Source organism: Tamandua tetradactyla, chromosome 26, assembly GCF_023851605.1.
Source record: "Tamandua tetradactyla isolate mTamTet1 chromosome 26, mTamTet1.pri, whole genome shotgun sequence".
NCBI classification, from domain to species: Eukaryota; Metazoa; Chordata; class Mammalia; order Pilosa; family Myrmecophagidae; genus Tamandua; species Tamandua tetradactyla.
Genome location: NC_135352.1, coordinates 39,528,960 through 39,546,613, shown reverse-complemented (window position 1 = coordinate 39,546,613; position 17,654 = coordinate 39,528,960). Strand labels below are relative to the sequence as shown.

General features: G+C 56.8%; 1 protein-coding gene, 1 long non-coding RNA gene and 1 pseudogene across 9 annotated transcripts in view; 1 reads left to right on the top strand and 2 right to left on the bottom strand.

The window, feature by feature from the left end:
• Window positions 1-1,431, bottom strand: part of LOC143669828 (small ribosomal subunit protein uS3 pseudogene) — a 46,088-nt pseudogene extending 44,657 nt beyond the window's left edge. The window contains exon 1 of the transcript XR_013169081.1: window positions 1,006-1,431. The product of XR_013169081.1 is annotated as a small ribosomal subunit protein uS3 pseudogene (transcript). The remainder of the gene's footprint in view (window positions 1-1,005) is intronic.
• Window positions 1,432-8,576: 7,145 nt separating this feature from the next.
• On the bottom strand, window positions 8,577-11,355 carry HAND2 (heart and neural crest derivatives expressed 2). The gene is made up of 2 exons (XM_077144660.1): window positions 10,801-11,355; window positions 8,577-9,479 (listed from the first exon to the last, which is right to left on the bottom strand). Exons 1-2 carry the CDS (start codon window positions 11,353-11,355, stop codon window positions 9,381-9,383), a joined length of 654 nt encoding a protein of 217 aa, XP_077000775.1. The 3' UTR covers window positions 8,577-9,380.
• A 956-nt stretch (window positions 11,356-12,311) lies between these two features.
• The window catches only part of LOC143669690 (uncharacterized), a 72,951-nt gene continuing 67,608 nt past the window's right edge, over window positions 12,312-17,654 (top strand). The window contains exons 1-2 of one of the 7 annotated variants that reach the window (XR_013168987.1): window positions 12,328-12,586; window positions 12,678-13,099. This is a non-coding gene — a long non-coding RNA (uncharacterized LOC143669690). Of the gene's footprint in view, window positions 13,100-13,219; window positions 13,351-17,654 lie in introns of all 7 variants that reach the window. The other 6 variants (XR_013168986.1, XR_013168985.1, XR_013168983.1 and 3 more) reach the window with 6 other exon arrangements.

Below are 17,654 nucleotides of genomic sequence, written 5' to 3'. Positions count from 1 at the left end.
CGCCCTTCCCCGGCACCCCGGCCCCGGCCCTGCGGCGCTGGGCTGTCCTCTAGGAACAGCGGAACCCAGGCTCTCCAAGCCGCCCTCACCGGCAGGGCGTGGAGGATAGACGCGGCTGCAAGGCACCTTTTAAGAACAAGTTGCTCATCTTCAAAGTAAAACCAAACAAAATTTGTTCTCTCCAAGTTCCCCTCTTCCTGGTCTCTCGCTCTCGGGTCCCCGGCGCGCGGCCGCCTAGCAAGCAGCGTTCTGCAGTGAAGGGGACCCTGGGGCAGGGATGGGTGTAGCGGTGAAATCCGTTTAAATTCGGGGTGCAGGGCGCTTTTCTCTGTGCCTCCCATCCCCCACCCCCTTTCCCAGCCGCCGTTCCCCACGGGCCCGACTGGACACACTTGGAGGGGCTGGGCGTGGGGCGGGGTGGGGGCGGCAGCGGGTCTCGGGCGCCCGAGAAGAGATTTTTATTCCTGAAGTTATTCATTTTTTAAATGAAGGCTTAAAATAAGTCTGGATGTTTCTGCAACTGAATTTCCAACCTGAAGCGTCTCCAGGAGTAGGCACTGGGGACTCAGGGTCCTAATCCCCAAGAGGCAGAATATTTATTGTGCATAAAGCCGAGTGTCCATGCGCCCCCTCTCAACCCCGCGAGGCCCCAGTCCGGCCCCCCAGCTTGGGCTGCAGCGGAGACTCCCGCAGCCCCCTTCTGCTGCTTTCCACCCTCCTCCTTCCGTCGTGGACAGTGCTGGGCTCCTGCTGACTCGAGAGACCTGCCTTCTCGCCGTTTCCCTATCCCGCAGATAGCACCCACCCCTCCGGGTGCCCAGGCGAGCAGGACCGCGCCACCCAGGGAAGGGAAGGAAAGGAAGAGGGAGCCAGGCCAGATTATTCTCCGCTTCCGCCTTTCCGCGCCCCTCCCCCCTTCCCCGCTCTCCGACTGGGGAACGTTGGGTCCCGCAGCCCATCCCTGCTCCTGCAGTGCTGCAGAGTGATCCCCGCGCCCCTACCCACCGGCTTGCCTTCGGGGCCCCTCGGTGCTGGGTCGTCGGCGCGGCGCTGGGGCCGGGCCCCCAGGAGCCCCCAGGAACCCCCAGGCCCGCCGGTCCGTGCTCTTAGCAGCCGGGCCGCCCTGCAGGGCGAAGATGATCGGAGGAGGAGGATGTGCCGTGAGAAAAGAAGGGGGGTGGGGGGAGGATGGAAAGAAAAAAAAAAAGCTCTAACATACACACAGGCAGGCAAAACCAACTTTGGGGTTGGATTTTTTCAGTTCACGCGAAGCGACCTGGAGTATCTGGAGAAGGTTTTTGAAGACGCTTAGGAGGGAGGGCGAGTTTTCTGCTGAGAAACTCAATCTGCCATACAGTAGCGGCCCCATCTGGGATCTGTCACTGCTGACAGCACCACAGGGCACAGCCATGATCCTCTGCACAGCCTGCGCTCCTCGAAATACCCTCCTTAATCAAAGGATGTCTGCGCGCCGGGGCGCAGCTGACCGCGCCAGGAGCACAGCCGCCAGCGGATTCCACCCCGGCCCCGCCCCGCCCCACGCACAGACATGCCCCTCTCTCTACCCCGAACCGTAATTAAAAGGGGGAAAAACACCGAGGCTGATGTCATAGCTCTCAGAAGATCATAAATGTAAGAATCACACTGAGAGAATCCCTGAAAATGACTTTAATGAATAATTTTAGAGACAGTTATGGCTTTGGGTGATTACTGGGCAAGAATATGGAAACCAGATCTGCAGCGCGAAGGCGATAGCCCGGGTCTGGCGGCCACTCTCTCCCCCTGAACCCCGCCAGCTTTCCTTCCTCTGCCAGTTCCCGTTACAGGCTTAGGTGCACTTTCAGGTTTTCTTTTTTTTAAAGCAAAAATAACAAACACATTTTAGTTTTCCTGCATTTGTGCCTTTTCCCAAAGACAAAAATGTCAGCTCAAGACGAGATCAGCATCAATAACAACCCATTTTAAATTGAAGGCGGCGGTGCAGGGACGTCAGCGGTTGCTGACTTCCCTCTTTTTACAAAGGAGGGATTTACTGCCATCTTAATTTAGAATCTCTTTTCTGGCCTCTTCTCTAGGGCAACGTCTTCAATGAAGGTTGAATATTCTTTCTGTTCCTGGGCAACTGCACAGTTTGTTCACTGTTCTAAATCATTTCAGACGATGGAGCAGCCGCGGGCCCAACCTCTTTCAGGAGAATCTGCAGGGATACCCGATTCTTTCGGTTATGTTTATCACTGGGTTGAAAGATAATTTGGAGCTACAAGCGAGACTGATAATTTAAAACACTTTTTCCATTACAAGGAAGCATGGGTTGGGTCTGGTTGCTCATGACTGGCCGTGCACTAAAGACAAGTGGGTTGTTAGTTGGGCTGGCGAGGGCCCTCTGATCCTTTACATAAACGACTTAGATGCCTACAAGCCTGTCTCCTTTGCTTGGAAATATAAACTGGAGCTCTCTGGGCCTGTGGTCCATGTTGAGTCATCTCATCTAGTTCAAGAAAAAGTTCATTTATATTGTGACCGTGAAAAGCAACAGCAATGGGTTTTTTTTTTAATTTTTGTTTTGTATTTGTCTTAAAAGTGGCCTGAATGATGGTATTTGCCTGGACTGTGGGAAACTGCCTGCTGAGAAACCCTCTCCCCTCCTAGAGGCACAGAGGGTCCAGGGAACCCAAGTCCTTAAGGGTACAATTCGCTAAAAGCCTCGTTCCCCATGTCTATGCCCCAAACCACAGACTCAGTGTTTCTTCCCTCTTGACTGGGGATAAGAAGGGGTGGGAGCAAGCCTTCAACATGACAGTTTTCCCTGACTTAGGGAGGAAATGGCCTTCTTTCCATTCTAGATTACACGAAGACACTGCAGAGTTGCAGTGTATTGAGTTGCCACAAACAAGCTAGTAGGAGAGAACATTTGGGAAGTTTGGTTGGATTCTCTCTTTATTCATTTATTTTTTGCCTTTGACACTCAAAATAGATCTTTTTGTCACTGCATTCAAATCGCAGGCTTTGCCTTCTTTCCCGCTCTCTAGCTAAATTCACTGTAGCTTAGACCCAACACTCAGCTTGCCTTCAGCAGCCGGGGCAGACACAAATGACATCTTCAGAGTTGCCCAGAATCCTTGCCTTGCCCAATTGCATCAAGGTGAAGAGCGGACTCACGATGTGGAGAATTATCTCCCTGTGGAGATTTTAAATAATTCACCCCTCATTCCACCCCATCCCCATCCTTAATAAGGAAAACCCAGGGGAACCACCCAGTACTGCAATGGCCACCAAGCCAGTGTGACGGCTTGGGGTGGGCTGCCAGGCCGGGAGTGGTAGTGATGGTGGTGGGTGTGGCTTCAGGTAAGGGTTCCCCAACATCCTGTGGGAACTTTGGAAAATTGCAGACTCAAGTCCCGCCCCTGACCTGTTGACTCAGACTTTCTCGTGGACGTAGGGTGAAATGGGGGCTAAATGTGGAATTTCGTAAAGTTTCCCCGGTGATCTGTGATCACTAGCCAGACGTGAGAGGCTCGGATCCGAAGAGTTGGGGAGCTGGTTTCATCCCAGCACCCCTTAACCCCGCAGGGTGCCGTGCAGGAGGTCTGTTCATCCTTCTGTCGGTCCAGGAATTATACAAATATATCCGGCCTCTGCTTTGGGGCTTTAGAACACAGGGAAAAGCGCGGTCGCCAGCCATCCTCGGCCTCGAGGGCAAGTTTTTGCCAATGCTTGAGCCGAGGGTAACTCCTGCGGCTGCGGGGCGGGACCGAGCACCCAGGCCCAGTACACCCACCAGCCTTTACTGGCAGGTGCAAGGGCCCGGGCCCGGCCTGGAGCTGGGCAGAGAGCTCTGGAACGAGTGCCTGCCGGACCGCCGGCTAGGCATCACCCCCTGCCATCCTGCACGAAGGTGGTAGGGCCGAGTGGGTGCCTAAGAGCCGAACCTCCGCCCTCTGCCCCCACCCCCGGCCTGCACCCTCACCCCACCCCCGGCGATCCGCGCCAGGCGGGCAAAGCTCCGCGAGGGCCCGGCGGGTCAGGACCGAACCGGGGTGAGATCCGAGGTGGGACGGCTAACCGGCCCCGCGACGCCCGGAACAAGGCAAACCAAAACCGTCTTCCCGGCTAAAAAGACCTCCTGAGAAAGGCCCCGCGCGCAGGCGGGCGGCGCGCTGCAGCTGCCGGCTTGGCCCGGGAGGACTTGGCGGCGCGGCCGCGCGTTACACCCAGCTCGGCCGGGGCGGCTCCGGGCCGTCTGCCCTGACGTCAGCGGGCTTCGCGGCCCCGCCGCGGCCAGATCGGCGAGCGCGGGCCGGCGCGGGCGCGGCGCTAATCACTCCCAGATGTGCCTAATAGCCGAGATAAAGACGGACAGAGCGCCCGGGAATAAATTTGTAATCAAGGCTCTACCATCTGATCATCAAAGAGGCCCAAACGCGGGGAGAATGTGAGGGGAGTGTGTGTGTGTGTGTGTGTGTGTGTGTGTGCGCGCGCGCGGGGGGGGGGGATGGTGGTGGGGAGGTTGGGGGGGTTGGGGAAGAGGCGGGGAAGTGACTTCGGCAAAGGTGGAGCGAGGAGAAGTGGGAGAGAATTCAGTGACTTCTGTGAGGCAGACATGGCGTGCGCCTTCACCCCCAGCAGCCCTGCAGGAAGGAGCCCCTGAGCTGTTCCAGGCCAAGACCAACTGGGCAAAGGCAGTTGCTAAATGGGAAGAGGCGCCTTGCGCACTGGCTGGGGGTAAGGTGGCGCTCTGGGGGCTGCCGGCCCGGGAAATGAGGATTCATCTCTTTTCCCGGAGTTGCCCCCTCTCTAAACAGTTTAAAAAATATTCGGTCTCCCCTCCCCAGAACCTCCCCCCCCTCCAGACACAATCACTACAGCAGCAATGCACAGCGCAGCTGAGCTTCCTCAGGGAGGGGGCTGCCAGGCCGAGGTCTCTGGCCCCAGCGCGGGGCACCTCCAGGGTCTTTCTCTCCAGAGGATCCGTTAGCTCGAGCAGGCGGAGAGTCCTGTGCGTGGTGACACTCGTTCGCTCACGCTCACCGCGCCCGCTTCTGAGCTGTAGGAGCTGGACCCGCTGGAGGGAATGGGTTCCCTCAGGCCCACAGATCCAGAGAGACATGCAGTGCCCAGGGTCGGGGTTCAGCCATGTCCTTGGCCCACTCCGCAAGCCTCCTTCCAGATCATCTCCGCTGGGTACCCTCAAGCCAGGCCCTTTTCCCAGCCCAGGCGCGCGGGTGGACTTGCAGGCCAGGAAAACGCAGAGCGGCTTCCCCCGCTGCGGAAGGGAAAACCCCAAATCCCGTGCCCAGCGTTAGATGCAGAGTTTCCTTAGTCCTCCTGGAATAATTTAGCGGTTTCCCAAGCTTTGTAATGCAGGCCCAGTTTACTGTCCCCTGCACACACATCTCAGACCCTGACAAGTGGCCCGTAATCTAAAGGCAAAGCTAAGATCTTAGAAGGCGCTGCGAGACCTTCTTATGCTTCCTGCAGCTTTGCATGGGCGCTCACTCGCCCTTGGAGCCCTCGGCACCCTCGGCACCCTTTCCTGCGAATTCCGCTTGCGTCCAACTCAACTCCAGCTGCTCTAACAAGCCGGGTGGGGAGACCAGCTCCACGATTCTCGCAGACCCGGGGGGCAGCGCGCAGGCGGGTAGGTCGGGGTGGATCGGAAAGCTACAATGCCCTGCACCCAACTCATGCACACACACACACACACACACACACACACACACACGTTTTCCAAGGGCCCTAGGCTGCATCACGGCTGCAGCCAGCTCCTGGTGAAGGCAACCAGAATCCCGCCCCCGCCCCCTCCCCATACCTGAGGAGAGCTGCCTCAGCCAAAAGGCCAGTCTAGGCGCTCAGTGTCTTCCGCAAACTGCCCCAAGGGTGGCGCTTCTCCCCGATCCCCAGGGGATGGTCCTGGGATTTAGAAGGCGGCAGAACCCCAAGTGGTTTTGCTGTTATCTTCTAGTCTGCTCACCCCGAAAAAAAATAAAAGCCCTAAAGCCGCAGTCAGAACCTCCGGTGGGGGAGAAAGTCCTGGAGAATTGCGACTGAGAGCAGAGATGGTGCTGGGGTCATATCCTTCAGGATATCCCCAACGCCTCCCCAAGCGCAGATGAAAATGAGTCTGCAGGAAAATACATTCGCACACACACAAACGCACTCACACTCAACCCTGAGGCCGAGTCCCCGCCCGCGGGCGCTCCGGGGTTATCAGGCGCTCGGCCTCCGCGGCGGTCTGGGGCCTGGGGCCTGACAGCCAGATCCACCATCAATTTACCTTCCGCCGCCCCGGCTTCCCATTTAGCTTTTAACGTCAAATCCTACATTTTTGTCGGCTCCGGCCTGTCTAGAGCGCTTGTGATTTCGCTGAGGAGTGATTGCTTTTAACAAAATGGCAGCAACCACATTATCCGGGCAATTAAAAGAGAGGCCTAGTAGCCGGACCCGTAAGGCGGGTACTTGGAAACCTCGTTTTCTTGTCTTCTCTTTCTTTCTTCCTTCTTTTTAAAGAAGCAAAGAACAAAGGGAGTTAAGAGAAAAGTACGTTGAAGAGAAAAATACGAAAATGCAGAAAAAAAAACGCCCGCCCATCACTCGCTTCCGCAGGGGTTGACAACGGGCCGCAGGGATGTTGGGTGTCTAGGAGCGCTGGGGCAGCTAGAGTGACAAGAAATTCGGGGTGTCCTGCTGGCTGGGGGGAGTCCTGCCGGTTAGAGGATTCGACCGCCTAAGGCGTGGAGGCAGCTGGGGTGTTGGGACCAGCCGGGGGCCGGGCAGGCCGTGTTGGGCGGCGGGCTGGAGTGTAGAGGAGGTTGGAGTGTCCGCGGGGGCTGCCCGGTGTGCGAGGGAAGAGGCGCGGGAGGCGGGAGAGGGGGCGGGCAGCGCCTGGCCCCAGCCAGACAAAGAGGCCGGAGTTTTTGGAGCGCGGCTTTAAAAGCACGTGTGCTAGTGAGCTGTCGCGTAGGTCGGTGCATCAGGGTCTTCCTGCCTCCCCTCTGCTGGTGTTCAAAAAACCAGAAAAAGTGTGCTAAAGCGCGGCTGGAGAAGTAGCAGCTACCCAGGGAAAGCACAGGCTCACGGGCGTGGCGCAGATGACTCCTCTCTGGCTGCTCTTTGAAAAACACCACCGCCTCCTCCACCATTTCCTACACACCGCTCTGGCACACTCCTTCCTTCCAGCCCTTGGGCCCGGCTCCTTTCTCCTGAGAGCCGAGGAAGGTGAAGAAGCAGACAGCGGCTGTGGGCAAGAGAGGAAGGGCGCCTCTCGGGCACTCCGACAGGGATCCCGGAGAGCCACAGAAATTCACGGCGCGCCTACGCCCGCCCCCCGGTGCTATAAACAAAGGCAAGTGTCTGTAAACACAGCCCCGCGCCCACCGGGCCGGCCCAGCGCCGGCTGACCCGAGGGGAGAAAGTTCAGATCGCTTTGGCTGAGTTGTTCTAACCCTTCGCCCTGGCGTTGTCAGCCGCCCCAGCCGCGGGCCGCAGAGCCGCGCGCTCCCCTGTCTCCCAGCACCCGGCGCCCGGCGGGGCGCGCCGCAGGCCGCAGACCCTCTCCCGCAGGCACCCCGGGGGTTTCGGGGCAGGGTCTGGGCCCGCGGCCGAGGTGCGACCCCCGCCCCCCCCAAGGATAGCCTCCAAGCTGGAAATCCTCTGCCAAGCTCCCCAACACCAGAAGGATACACAGGCGCGTTTCCGGAAACGCAGCGCGCAGAAACCCTTCCACCTTTCCGCACTCCCCCGCCGGGTCCTCCCCGCCGCCCCGCCACTCCCGAGCCTGCGAGCCCCTCACCACGCTCCATCTTCTCCCGCTCCGCCCGCGGAGGCTGGGGTCTGGTCGGGCCCCGGGCCCGGGGCAGCACGGGAGCGCCCACCCGCGGGGTGTGGGGGGCCGGCAGCCGGGGGCTGGGGCGCGAGGGCGGCGGGAGGGCCCCGGCGCTCGGCTGGTCTGGGCTAAGGCACCCGAGACTCCAGACGTCGCACAGTTAATATTGAGTTCCCGGTGACTCCTTGTAAATCTACCTCCCCTCACCCCAGCCCTTTAAATCCGTGATGTTGTTCGCGATTTCTTACTTGACGTAAAACTCCTTGTTACCTAATCATGGACATTTCTCGAAGGCCCTCCCCTCTTTCCATGCCCGAGTCCCTGAGCCTGCTCACACAGGGACCCCGCGATCGAGACTACCAGCAAAAGCTTCTCTTTTCTTATTTCCCCCCTCCCCCATTTTTCTTGGATGAAAGCCCTATTCATTGAATTAAACACTTCTGACTAGTTTCTGAGGCTGCAATAACGCCCGGAACCTCCTGTACCGACAAAGTTCCTGAACAAAAACCGAAGCCACCGCCAAGTGGCATGTGTGGGATTTCCCCTGCACCACGGCCCAGGCCATGCTGCAGCCTAGACCTTCCTTCCGGAGACCACTCAGTCGGCGCGCTCCCGGGTGAGGGGCTGGGGAGGGGGAGGGGGAGGGGCCCCATGCTCTTTGGCCTGTTCTCCACCGAGGACACGTCCCCTTAAGGGAACCTCTTCCCCCTGAGTGGACACAAGGGCACGATGATGCTGGGTCGAAACCACTGACTCTTTCAAATAAAGTTAGAGGCAATCAAGATAATTTAGTTTACTTCTGCATATTTTAAATATTATGGAAACAAGTATAACAGCTTTGTTTTCAAAACTTTTGAGGTATCAACCATGAAAAGATTGGGGTTTTTTTTTTGTAAAAAAAAAACACACAGTGGTTTATTGAATACTTACAACGTTTACACCTTCAATATTAATTAAATTCCACTTATTTTTAGAGGACGGAAGTGCACAAAACAAGTAGCTGTTGGCAACATCTTGAAGAGGGAAGGGCCACAGATGAAAGGACAGCACTGGATGCCCACCCAACAGAAACGTTAGCGGCCCCGTTTACTGCATTGAAATAAAACTTTATAATTCCCAGGAATATTTATATCCAAAAGGTCAAGTGTTAAAGATACACTCCACATACGCACTATTATCCACTCTTTAGCAGGTAAGGGTTGGGCAGGCGGGGAGGGGACCGCGCTGGTGTCTACACAGCAAGGAGGGAACATTCACACAGAATCTATGAGACGCGGGGTTCCCTTACCACGCGGAAGTGTCCTCTTCATATTAAAATATGGAATGCTTTTCTTCAAATATCCACTTTTTGTTTTGGAGTGGGGGTGGGGAGCGGATGCCTTAAAGGGGACAAGAGAAGGGAGGGAAATTGCACATAAATAAACCGGATGATTCCAAATGCAAGTAGTCCTCAGAACGGAGCGCGGAGGGCTTGCCGGGAGTCCCGGTCTGCAGCCGGAGCCGCGGCCCTGGCTCGCTCTCCTCCTCCTCCTCCTTCTCCTCCTCCTCCTCCTCCTCCTCACTGCTTCAGCTCCAGAGCCCAGACGTGCTGCGGCCAGCCCGTCCGGCCTTTGGTTTTCTTGTCGCTGCTGCTCACTGTGCTTTTCAAGATTTCGTTCTGGGCAGAGGGGAGGCGAGGGGGAAAAAAGCGGAAAGAGAGATTCAGAAGGTGACCTGGCAGCGCCCTGACGCTTTCCCCGCCTCGGGAGACGGTGAGGGAAGCAAGAGGGGGCGAGGGCGAGGGGGCAGGCGGCTCTAAATGGGACCTCTCCAGAAAGCAAGGCTTGCGCGGCCCAGCTCTGTGCAGGCCTCCCGGAATCTGCAGAGCCCAGCTCCGGGAGCCACAAGTTTATAAAGCCCCGCGCGTTCTCAGTCGTTCCTGGAGGCGCTTGGAGCCTTCCTCTGACTCAGCGGGCAGGGGCAGAGGCGAGGGCCCGCGCTCAGTCTTTTTTTTTTTTTTTCCCCTGTTTTCAATCGCATTCCCCGGGCTACGCTCTGGAAAAGACAGAGCGAAGGAGGCCCCTGGGCCCGGCCTGGGCTACGGGTCCGCGGCTCTCAGCCTCAGCGCGACCCGGCCTCTCCAAGGCCTCTTAAAACCCTGATCATATGGGATGCCACTTGATGAGGCAGCGACCGAGGGGTCGGGAGGGGGCCCCCAAAACAACAACTCAACAAATGAAATTGTTTCCTAGGCCTTCCGGGCTATGGCTCTGGCAGGAACCTGAAAAAAAAAAACGTTGAACCTCTCGTTTATTCTTGTGTCACTGTTAAACAAGAACAATGAGCACAGTAATATTCACTTTTTTCCCCTTTGTCTTAAAAGGTACAGGCTCATGCAAATAAAAACTAGAAATACCTGTGCATTGTATTCATCTTGGAAATTACATTTTACCCTCACCACCAAAGGAAAACTTCTGCAGTTAAATTTTTAAATTTTAAGTTTGCCTTTCCATCTTCCGGACACAAAACGAAAAGAAACACCAAACTGTCTTACGGTTCAGCAGCCGAGCTCTCCGGAAGAGGAAATGCGATCATAGTGAAATAATTGGAATTCAGCATTTCTGGGCGACTATGTTTAGATTTATCTCACAGCAGCTTGCATCCAAGGCCAAATGAAGGCTCTCACCCGCCCCGAGTCAGGAGTTTGAGCCGGTCGCGGTGTGGGGGAAATGGCTCGCGCTGCGGATCCTCGAGGCCCGCCCCAAATGCCCGGGGGAGCGACTCGAAGGGAAGGTCGCAGACGCGCAGCGGCCCTCGCCCCCTCCCCGGCCGCCGCCCGGACCCTCCCCGCCCCCATCTCGTCCGCGTAGGCAGGAAACCATCCCCACAGCCTTCTCGGGGCGAAGCCTGGCGCGGGCGGCTCAGCCCGACGGGACGAGGCTGGCCGGGAGTGCGCGTCCCCGCAGCCACCCCTTCCCCACGCGCCCCCGGGCACTGACCAGCTCTTTCTTCCTCTTCTCCTCCTTCACGTCTGTCTTCTTGATCTCCGCCTTGAAGGCCTCCGCCTCGCCGTTCTGGTCGTCCTTGGCCAGCAGGTCCATGAGGTAGGCGATGTAGCTGGTGGCCAGGCGCAGCGTCTTGATCTTGGAGAGTTTGGTGTCGGCGGGCACGTTGGGGATGCACTCGCGCAGCTCGGCGAAGGCGCTGTTGATGCTCTGAGTCCTGCGCCGCTCCTTGCGGTTGGCGGTGCCTCGGCGCTTCACGGGGCGCGGCCCCCCCAGGCCCGGGGGCCCGGCGCCCGGCGGCACCCCCCCGTAATGGGAGTGGTCCAAGCCCGCCGCGCCGCTGGCGTACTCCGGGCTGTAGGACAGGGCCATGCTGTAGTCGGGGGGCGACATCTCGGGGTGGCCGATGAGCCAGCCGTGGAAGTAAGGGTTCTCCTCGTGGCTGCAGCGGCTGGCGGCGGCGGCGGCCGCGGCGGCGGCGGCGGCGGCGAACGGATAGCCCTCATGGTGCACCACCGGGTGGTGCGGGAAGCCCCCGACCAGACTCATCTCGCCCCCCGCGCCCCTCCGCGCGCCCCAGCGTGCGCGCAGCCCCGCCGCGCCCTCGGCCCGGGCCCCTGCCTCGGCACCCGGCGATCTCCCGCAGCCCGCGGGCCCCGGGCGCCCGGGCCCGACCCGGCAGGCACAGAGGGGGCTGCTGCAGCCGGGGCCGCGGCCCCCCGCCTGGCCCGCCTCAGCGGCGCTGTGGCCGCGGGCTCCCCATGGGCCACGGCGAGCTGGTCCCCGCACCCTGCGCCCCCAGCCGCCGGCTCCCGCCTTGCTCGGAGCTCCCGGCGCTGGCCCCTGCTTCCGGAGCGGCCGCGGGGAGGTGGGATCCTCTAGTGCTCATGCAAAGGTGTCCCGGCTTCCGCGACGCTGCTGCCCGGGGTTGCAGGACTCCACGCCGCGGCCGCGCTCCCGCCGCTGCAGTGTCCCGGGGTTCCGCGGCGAGTCCCGGCGGCGGCCGGAGGAGCAGGCCCGGCCCTGGCGGGAGGGCGCGCGGGTCGACCGCTCACCGCGAAGCCACCTCCGGGCGACCCTCCCCTTCGCGCCCCTTCCCCTCCCCCCACCAGCCTGTTCTGGGTCCTTGGGCGCTTAGCGCTTTAATTAGTTGTTTGGTGGTGGTGGTTGTTTTGGTCCTTGAATGTGATTTTAGCTGTGGGTAACGCGTCCTCGCTCCTCTTGGCCACTCTCGGAGGGATTTCAGAGCGATCTCAGCGCATCCATTTTCTCAGATCCGCTGCTTCTTTGGGGGTAAGGGTCTCCTGGAGTCCAGCAGGCGCCTTGGGGCGCGAAGGCCGCGACTCGCGCTCCTCGAGGGCCCTGAGCGGCGGGCGAGGGGGGTCCCGGGTCGCTGCGGCGGCGGATCTCTGGGGCTGGTCGCCGCAAGGGGAGCGAACGGATTTTCCCAGCGAGATCTCCATGTACAGCTACATCTTTAGGACAGCTCGGGTTAATATATGTCGTCAGAGGCTCGGCACGCCAATCGCCGGGCGCCGGGGGCGGTGCCTCGCGCTCTCCGCAATAAAACTTTTTGATGTTCGCGTTGCTAATTGCGGAGCTCCTCTTTCCTGATTGGCTGCCCTTTCATAACCATAAGATAATTAAAACGGGGGGGGGGGGGGGCAGGGTTAAAAAAACTTTTTTATCAGCCAGAGGTTAATGCAAGTGTTTAACAGATGCTTCACTATTAAAATATTTTTGCCCAAGTCTCAAATATTGAAGCCTCTCCCTGCACAAGGTACAGTATAACTACGCTTTCTTTTCTAGTTCCAAACAACAGCATCAGCAACAACAAAACCTCAGATATTACTTTTCGAAGTGTTTTGCAGGTAACCGAGAAAGTAAGCAGGCAGCGAGGCGCAGTTGTGTGCGGGGGTCGCGAGCGCCCCCACGAAGGGGCGACGGGGAGCGGGCGCTGGCTCCTGGCCGGGGGCCGGGCGCGGCGAGGAGAGCCCAGTCCGCCCTGGCGGGGCCCCCGCTGGAAACGCCCGCGTCGGTGGCTCTCTACTCACCCACCGCGGGCCCCGCTCCAGGCCACCGAGGGTAGCTGACCCGCTCCCGCGTGCCTTTTGGAGACGGCGGGGGCGAACCCTGGACCCCGCTGGAGCCCACTGTAAACGCGATTTCCATATCCTCCCGGGAGACCGTCCCCAGCGAAGACCCCGGGCGATTTCCAAGCGCCGGCACCTCGTCGGCCCGAACCCGCGGTGCGGCGGGTACCGGCGTGGCTCGGGTTTAACTAGCCTGCTTGGTAAGTAACTGAATATTTTTTACAGCGTGTTCAGAGCTTATTTTCCAGTTTTTATGAACAAACATATAAATATATCTCTGCATTCCTGCCTCCCCCATAAAATCGGGCATCTGTGGAAAGGAGGTTAAGTTATCGGAGGGGAACCATTAAACGGCAGTTTAAGAGGCAGGCCGGGAGGACGGCTCGTGGATGTTTAGACTGCTCGCCCTGCGGATCTTGAAGACGTTCCACCGGAAAGGGGCTCCCCACGTGTAAGTCGCCGGCCCGCGGGGCGGAGGGGCCGTGGCGCCCGCGTGGCGCGCGCGTCCTTGGAAGGCTGTGGCGGCTGCGGGGCGGACAGGGCGGCGGCGGCGGCCTCCCCCGCGGGGCTCGGTGCGTGTGGGTGCTGCGGCCTCCTGGACACCGGCGTGGAGAAGGGCGTCCACAGGAGCCCACGGGCCGGGCGGTGGAGCGAGAGCCGCAGAGCCGAGCGCAGAGGAGCCGGGCCGGGCCATGGCGGCCTGCGAGCGCGCCGTTCGCCCCCGCCTGGGACCCGCCGCCGGGCCCGCGAGGGTCGCCCGGGGGACGCCAGCCGCTGCGTTCTGCGCCTCGCCCCTGGCAGGCAGGCAGAGTCCGGCTCCAGGCCGCCAGGGGAGACCCGGGCTCCTCACACGTGAAAGGTTCGGGGAGAACAGACCCTTCTGTCAACTCCCCGGCCCGCCAGGTGTGCCTGGTTCGGGGGTGGAAGACGCGGGCGGGGCGCACGTGGGCAGGGCGGGGGGCACCTACGGTCGCAGGGCCCGTCTCCACCCGCGGCCATCCTCAAGCCTCGGGCAGCGGCACGGAGAAATATTTCTTTTAGGTTTGCCGCGCCTGGGCGGTAGAGCACCCGAGGGCACTCCGAGGGCTGTGAAAACCTTGGCAGGGAGTCGGTACTGGGTCCCCTCTGTCCCCTCAGCAAAGGGTCACTTTCCCGGACGCCCCCAGCAGAGCGTCTAAAGGCAGAGACCCGGGGTGGGGAGTAGCGGAGGTCAGGCCCGCCGGTAAGTGCCAGGGCTTGGAACAAAACAGCGCCCTACAGATTCGAAGCCTGCCACGACTTAGGTGAATCTGCAGTTTCGAGCAAAAGGATAGCCTTTTTTAAGATTTGGTTCTTCAAGGAAAGAACACAAGAAGTGTGCTGCGTTCTGTTTACAGTTCCACCGGGAAGGCAAACCCTGGACGTGTAAATACGCCGAGTTCAATCCTTTGACATTTGATACATTAGGAAAAAGTCTGTTTATAAAAGCAGGTCTAGGCTTCTGAAGCACGTAGACAAAGTAAGATGTTGGTTGCATCTGAGCCGGGAACAGATAGAACTTCAGGGAAAGTAATTGGTGGTCTGCTCTCAAACCTGGATGGCGTTTTGGGATCTGAAGGAAGGAGGTAGAAATCAGGCTTTGGTTTGGCTTGGTTGGGGGGTTGGAAAAATAGCCCCAGTGGAGAAGACCTCAGAACTTGCCACCCCCAGCCTGTCCTGTGCTCTTTTAATTGAAATAATAATGCTAAAAAGTAGGCAAATTTCTTTATGCCTCCAGATAGCATGGCAAATGATAAAAAGAAAGGAACTATATAAGAGAGTAAAAAGTCATACGAGATGCTAATTGGAACACCAGTTCTCATTGACCGAGTTATTATCAGTTAATTACTGCGGTCCTAATGTCCATGGCTTCAGGTATCTCAGAAACCGAAACCCAGATGCTACAGTCTCAGGGAAGGGCCTATAGGCAGCTTGGACTGAGAGGACAAATTGGGCAGCTCTTGTGGCATCCCCAACTGTAGAGAGGCCAGCCTGGCCTTGACCAGCCAAACCCCACCCTAAAGACACGGCCAAAACGGTGCACTTTCTCTTCTTTGCGTCGTGTATGGCACGTTTTGCTGCAGCTATCCCAGAGCGCTGGCTGAGCCTGCTTTGCTCTGGAAGGTAGTGAGGCCAAGATGTCCTCTAGGGTTTGCTCTCAATTTAGGTGACCTCGCCTCCTGGGAAGTGATGATGATGGAGGAGATATTACTGCTGCTGGTTAAGGGCAAAAAGGAGGAGGAAAGGGGTCTGTTTAGGTGTCAGCCGTGAGGCCCCACCCTCTAGCCCTGGTCTGCGCGAGGGGCACATGCTCAGAGTCCTCAGGAAGCCCCGGGAGAGGCAAGGGTGGGGGCGGGGGCCGCCCTGGGTGTCTGCGGGAAGAGTCCAGGGAGAGCGGGCTGCTCGCACCTCTTCCCCCAGGCCGCCCAGCGCCGCCGGGTCCCTTCGCGAGGGAGGCAGCCGGGGTTGGGGGAATGTCTGTGATTCTTGCCTACTGTCGTGGTTGTAGCTGATGTAGCCCACTGCGCCGCGCCTCACATCTGCCTCCAGCCAACAGAAACGGGTCCAAACATTTATTTTTCGCCCATGTCTCTTGTCTTCTTCCCTTCACTCCCACCGCTTCCCCCTGGAAGAGATTCAAAGAACACGGGAGAGGCTGAACACTCCCTTGCAAACATTTTGGTCTTGTGAGATATTACTTTAAAAATCAATCTAGTTTAACCTAAATATTTTTTTAAACTTCGGTCTGTTTTTAGGGAAAATACAGCTCTTTTCAGGGTATTTATTATTTCAAAAGCAAGAGCAGTTTGTATCTTGTGTTTTGCTCATGAGAACTCAAAATAAACTGGACCTGAAAAGAACCAGGCCGGACGGTCATAAACACACATTTTATGTTTGTGGAATTACGGCACAATTCGCTTCCTCGTTTCTCGATCTCCTTTTACCTTGTTTTCTCAACCAGTAGACGAGAAGTGACTCTAAGTGTTCCTTTAAATATCGTAGTGCTTTGATATACAGTACACTTCAGAAAATGCTAAGAAGCCCTAGAAAGGGCATCAAAACCAGAAGATGACAGGAAAGTAAGGGGTTCTTGGAGCTGTAAAGCCAGGCCTACCCTTCCTAGGACCGCGCTTCCTGCCACCCCCTGATGGCTTTATATTCCTGTCTGCGTGGGACTGAGTCAATTTATGTGTTAGCCACTTCGTCCTAGAGCCTTTAGGGTACTCAGGACAGGCATATCATCTGAGTGGTGGCAAAGATCTCCCTCTAACCCGGGTTTTGTAGTCCCTCCCTTTCTTGTTTTCCTTTTCAGAAAGAGTTGTCTTTGGACATGGCATGTGAGAGAGGCTCCAAAAAATGTGGTGCTGCTCAAAGTACACACCTACAAAGGAGACTGGGGTTTGATTGGACCTTTAGGCTGGTTTCAGAAGTGAAGAGCTGAAAAAGCTATCCATGGCTCTTAGGAGGTTTTAGTTCTCTTGAGTAATTTCTTTTTGGAGTCCAGATGGGGGCAGGGCATTTAGTGAGTGGTCCCCCTCCCCTCCTTTTCCGGGTCCAGAACAAATCAGTAGCGATTTGGGGAGAGGGTAATGACTGGTCTAGCTGCTTTGGTGAAAGTGGAGGGACTGCTTGCTCATGAATCTTTAGGTCCAGTTATGATTAAGAATCATTTAACTCAGTGGAGAAAATCAAGACTTGCTTGCTCCCTGTAAATCTCTTCTCTCCATTTAGCTTCTCTCTTTTCCCCTTCCTCCTCTCCCTTAATTTGCCCTCCAGTTATGTTTATAGGTAGGAGGTTTTTGATGTCACTGAACCTGAGACTAGAGAGGAAGAATGAGATACTGGTTCAGCTTTAAGTTTTTAAAGAAAGATCCTACTATGCAGCTTTACAGACAGTGGCATTTGCATTTTCTCCAAAGAACCAAGGACCGGATCCCCAAATCAGCTAGTAGATTGGAGAGTCTCTGCTGCTCTGAAAAGTTTTCATTGATAATGAAGATCTAGATACTTTGTTAGATATGTAAAGACTGAGTGTGAAACTAAAATACTTACTCAGACTGAAGGGGTCAATGAAAGGGCCTCACAAGAGGCAACATGATATATTCATGGGAAATGTTATTAATATCATTACATTAGACCTAGGAGGTACTGTAAATCTGATCTTTGCTACTTAGTAGAAAAATAGCAATAGAATTTAGAGCAAAAGTGGCATAAGAAAATACATCCCAAGTGATTTATGTGAAATACTCATCAACACTCTTGTTTCTAGCAAATTGCATACACATCAGCAAGATTTTCTTCCGAGCCAGGAGGCAATCATGTAACATTCAAGATGAGGAAGTCATTGGGATTTGGCATATATACTCTATGGGAACAGTAAGTCATAGACAGCAGTCAGGGGTCTAAAATACAATATCAAAGAAAATGACAACTTAAAATGTGGAGCCTTGGAGAAGCCGTTTATTTGAGGAAAGGCCTGCTTGTGGCTTGAGATTCCCAGTTATAACTGCAGCGGTTCTTGCATTCCTGGGAAGTTGTGCTCTGTAGCTTCCTTTGCAAATTCACAGAGACATATTTCTTTAGCCCTGGCAGTTTCTTCCAGACCTTTTCTACTTTCTTCTGGGGCTTTTGCTTATAGAAAAGGGACTCGAGCCAGGATGGTTAGGTTTCAGGTTAACAAAAAGAAACACTTTTATTGTCAATATTAATGGAAAACCTCGATTTTTACAAGGCTTG